We start from the raw sequence: 4,293 nt of genomic DNA, 5'->3' as shown, positions 1-4,293 counted from the left end.
TATATACATTTTTCTTTTTTTTAATAAACTTTCAAATGCAGAAGTTGTAAACTTACAAAGCTAAATGTCAAGAGGTCGTAACTTATCGCTACGGCTGTAGTCAGCTCTGCTGCTTGCATCTCTGCAGGGATCAGATTTTCCAAGGCAATTGTCTTGCAAATCATTGCAATAAATAATTTACAACTTGCTGTTTGAATAATTGGCTTCTCCTTTTCAAAGGAGAGCAGAAACCTGTATTGCCACACCAAACGATTATGTCAGAAAAACAATCTTATTGCCACAATTATTTTTTACAGCTGGTATCTTCCAATCACTGCAACTGAGTTAATAAGTAATGTGAGCTAATAATCACGAGTGCTTAACAATAACTTTATGCAACATAGATAATTTAAGTGGTCGCTTTTGTGTGAAATGCACAGTGGGCAAATGATCAGGCTTGAGAAACATTGTGGTGGCTGGAGAGGGACGGGCTTAACAGGAACTTCAGCGTTAATAAACTGAGGTTAAGCAGAAGTCCTAAAACAATGCCAAGGACAGCGAGCAGCTTACACAACCAGCCTCCGTAAAACACGCTGGTGAGCACAGCAGTTATCAACGAGAGTCATAGGCCTCTTGAACACTAAATCGTTTTAACTTAATAAAGCAAACAGAGTCTGATTTGCACATGAGATTAGAGTAATACAACCACTCCAAAGTAATAGTATTTTAATACTTTAAATAATTGATTAAACAGGAAATCATTTATTGATTAAAAATATAAGCCGATAAACTCTTGCTTGCCTAACAACTTAAGGACTAAATGTGTCCACAACCACACGATGTGGCATTCGCACATCTTCAGCACACACATTTTCAGTCACATGTCCGTGGCCCTTACGTTCACTTATTACTTCTAGAGATGGCAGAAAGTAATCATCGCAGACTATGGAGACAGCCAAAAGCATGTAGAATATGAGCATGAAATATATGACCAGGCCTCCATCTTTCCTCTCCCGCACCGTGAAGAAGCCTTCGGGAAACTCGGAGGCTTGTGGTGCGATGCATTCTGTTTCGTTCTCTGAAACGACAGGAAACACACGCAAACACACTCCTGTGGAGCCGTCACTGAGAAAATCTGCTCAGACAAACAACTCGAGCAGTTTGGGGAATCTGGTAAGATTGTCTGAATTCTTGACGGAATTTACTCTGTGCCAAATTAAATGTCCGACTAATCTTTAGTCCACGATTAAATCTTCTTACAACCCTACGTTTGGTTATGTTTCACGTGTTTCTGATGGGAAAATCGAAATGTGCTCTTTGCACAAAAGGTTTACAAACTAGCCGTGTTATTAGACAGAACTCTGCTGAATTTGAAGTCATGTGAAAAGTCTGTGATAAGCAATGACAGGGTTATTACATGATTTATACAGGACACTGGTTTGTTAGCTGTGTCATCCGATTAAGAAATATGTGAATAAAAAGATATTGTGTTTATGGGTGCAGGAAGATTTTCACCACCTGGGGAAAAGACAAATAACAAATAATGTAATTATGTTTCCATTTTCTCAAACTTGTACAAAGCCTGGATAAATTTCCAGGCTGTTGTCGTGATGTAAAAAAAAAAAACATCCCAAAACTATAAGTATATAATTAAATTTTTAGATAATGTAATTTGATTTGTGCACATTTTTGTTTTCAAAATGTATTTATTTCACAAGACCCATTTTAAAGTACTCAATGACACCTTACCAATAAAAAAGCAGAGCAGGGTTGCACCCTTCCTCTTACTTTTTATACCTTTGTGCAATGATGCATGTTGATTCTTTGTAACTTATTTGCAATATACAGCAAATGTCAGGTAAATCCAAAGACTAAGATTTATTTCAGATAATTCAGACAGCAAAAACAAAGAGGACTAGGCTTAAAAGTGGACTACAAATTTATGTGTTTCAATGAATTTTAATGCTCTGCTCTGTTTCCTCTATGTGTATCACATTTACCAAAGATTCAAGTGCAGCAATTTAAGCCAATATGACAGAATATGGTTACTGTTTCTTTAAGAAACTCATTGAACCACTGCTCCTAATATTCACCTTCATCACTTTTTTGTCGACTTTTTTTTTTTTACTATTACTGGGAATTTTATGGCATTGTTGTTTGTTGCGACTTTGTCTTACTATGATGAATCTCCATGTTCCTTAATTGTTTTTTTGTTGTTTTTTTCTTTTCTTTCTTTTTTTTTACATGCACATTTACTTGTGCAATGCAAATCTTGTCTTTAATGTGTTTAAAGGGATTTGGGGAGCTCTCTCAAAATGCCTCAGTGAAAGCAGGCTCTGATGCCATAGTCTGTCTGTGTTGTTTAAACTCTTAACAACAAGCTACATCAGAATACGCAATTTCAGTCTCAAATGGGTGATTGAATTCTGTTACACTTCAGAAGTTGGTCACAAAACTTAGAACAAACATAATATTTTCTAAATTTAAGTTTTAGCCAAGTTATTCCAACTCCATTAGTTTAAAAAGAAAGAAATGATTAATTCATATTAATTCACATGTTGCGTTTAAAAAAAAAATCTTATGGAATGAATTAAAGAAAATCTACTTCTATAGGCAAAACCTTAATCTACCACACAAATCAGAATATTTGCATGTGCTTACCAACGGCCCGGCGCACCCTGACAGAGTGGTTCTCCTCAGCAGTTTTTGCTGTGAGCGACACAAGATGAACACATGCATACAAAAAAAGCACAAAGCCCAAAAAGTAAGGAATGAAGTCCTTTCTCCTTTTTTTCTGCACTGCTGGAGCTTTATCCATAATAATTTGAAAGATAAATAAAATAACCTGAATCAACAGTTCTTCCAGAGAACCATGTGTCGCCCTAGTTGAATTAGTTTGCAGGGATTTTAAAGAAAGTTGAAACTGCTTGTTAAAGCTGCATCTAACTCTACTCTAAACTACAAGCTGCACAGAGAGGATATCAAAGCGGGGGGAAGCATCCTTTAAGGTCTGCTGGTACTACAGTGAGAGTGGGGGGTAGGGGGGGGGTCACGAGTTGCGAGTCATTCCACTTGACTTGAACGGACTCCTGCCTGAGGCGCATCAGAGGGTGTAATTCCTCATAAGCAGGCTTTAGCGCAGATCTACCACTTTTTAAACAGGCGGAAACATGTTATTTTTTCAGTGGTGAAAGAATCACAGTAAAAGATCTGAAGCTGAGGATTTTGGGGGGTTAACACTGCCATGGATTACATTTCACCTTTATCCCAACTGATGGCATAAACCCATAAAAATGAGGATAAATAATTATTTATGATCTTCATATCTTCGGCAATTGGATTTATCTTGACGTGTATTGAGATGACACCTCCAAAGTCACCTTACTGATAATAAACGTCAACTCCTAACATTATTTTTAGAAGATAGCCTAGCCATATATTTTTCACTACCGGTCTTGTGCCAGAAGAGGGGTGTGTGTTCCGAGTCTGATGGACAGGACTTGTTTGGACATGCCTCAAGTCACCCCGAGTTTGAGCAGGAAGCATTTCCGAAGCTCTCATTCCAGATCCCTGGAATTATTCAGCTAAGAATGAAGGTCTGCTGCACTAATCCACAGAAGTAGAGGGTGAGTTTGCTTGTTAGTTTTCAATGCGAGTTACTCTTAACCTGTTATTCATGAGAGGACCCAAATTTGGGTCCTCTCGTGACAGAGGTGTCAAACTCCAGTCCTCAAGGGCCTCTGTCCTGCAACTTTTAGATGTGCCTCTGCTGCACCACACCTGAAAAGAATAATTAGGTCATTAGCAAGGCTCAGGAGAACCGATCTACACAGGGAGGAGGTAATTAAGCCATTTCATTCCACTGTTTTTTACCTGTGGCACATCTAAACACTGCAGGACAGCGGCCCTTGAGGACTGGAGTTTGACACCCCTGTGAATGACAACCTGTGAACAACAGGTTAAGATTACTTGTGGTTTGTCCTGCACGAGCTTATAATACAAGCAAAACGATATTTTAAAGCAGTAAATCAATTTATTGTGTGTGTGTGTGTGTGTGTGTGTGTGTGTGTGTGTGTGCGGCATGATGGTTAGCCCATAAAGCCCACGCTTATTTTGTTGTGATGGCTCAATATGTAAACACAGCAGTGTGCATTACGTCCGCTTCATAAATATCTCTGAGTCAATGGCGCCCCTTAGTGGATTTGAACCGTCATGTCGCTTCGTCTGTTGCTGAATCACAGAAACGCTTAATTCGGTGATTCTCAATAGACCAGGGGTATCAAACTCATTTTGGTTTAGGGGCCGCATACAGCT

The 4,293-nt window shown here is 38.7% G+C and overlaps 1 protein-coding gene across 1 annotated transcript in view; it reads right to left on the bottom strand.

The window, feature by feature from the left end:
- Positions 1–2,967, bottom strand: part of slc24a5 (solute carrier family 24 member 5) — an 11,288-nt gene extending 8,321 nt beyond the window's left edge. Inside the window, exons 1-2 of the mRNA XM_015016516.1 lie at positions 2,641–2,967; positions 878–1,057 (exon numbers count right to left, since the gene is read on the bottom strand). Coding sequence (XP_014872002.1) covers positions 878–1,057; positions 2,641–2,797 — 337 coding nt within the window. The 5' untranslated portion in view covers positions 2,798–2,967. The remainder of the gene's footprint in view (positions 1–877; positions 1,058–2,640) is intronic.
- Between the last annotated feature and the right edge of the window lie 1,326 nt (positions 2,968–4,293).

Source organism: Poecilia latipinna, unplaced genomic scaffold (assembly GCF_001443285.1).
Source record: "Poecilia latipinna isolate Pla-1442-1.1 unplaced genomic scaffold, P_latipinna-1.0 Scaffold2029, whole genome shotgun sequence".
Taxonomy (NCBI): domain Eukaryota; kingdom Metazoa; phylum Chordata; class Actinopteri; order Cyprinodontiformes; family Poeciliidae; genus Poecilia; species Poecilia latipinna.
This window is presented reverse-complemented; position numbering and strand designations above follow the sequence as displayed.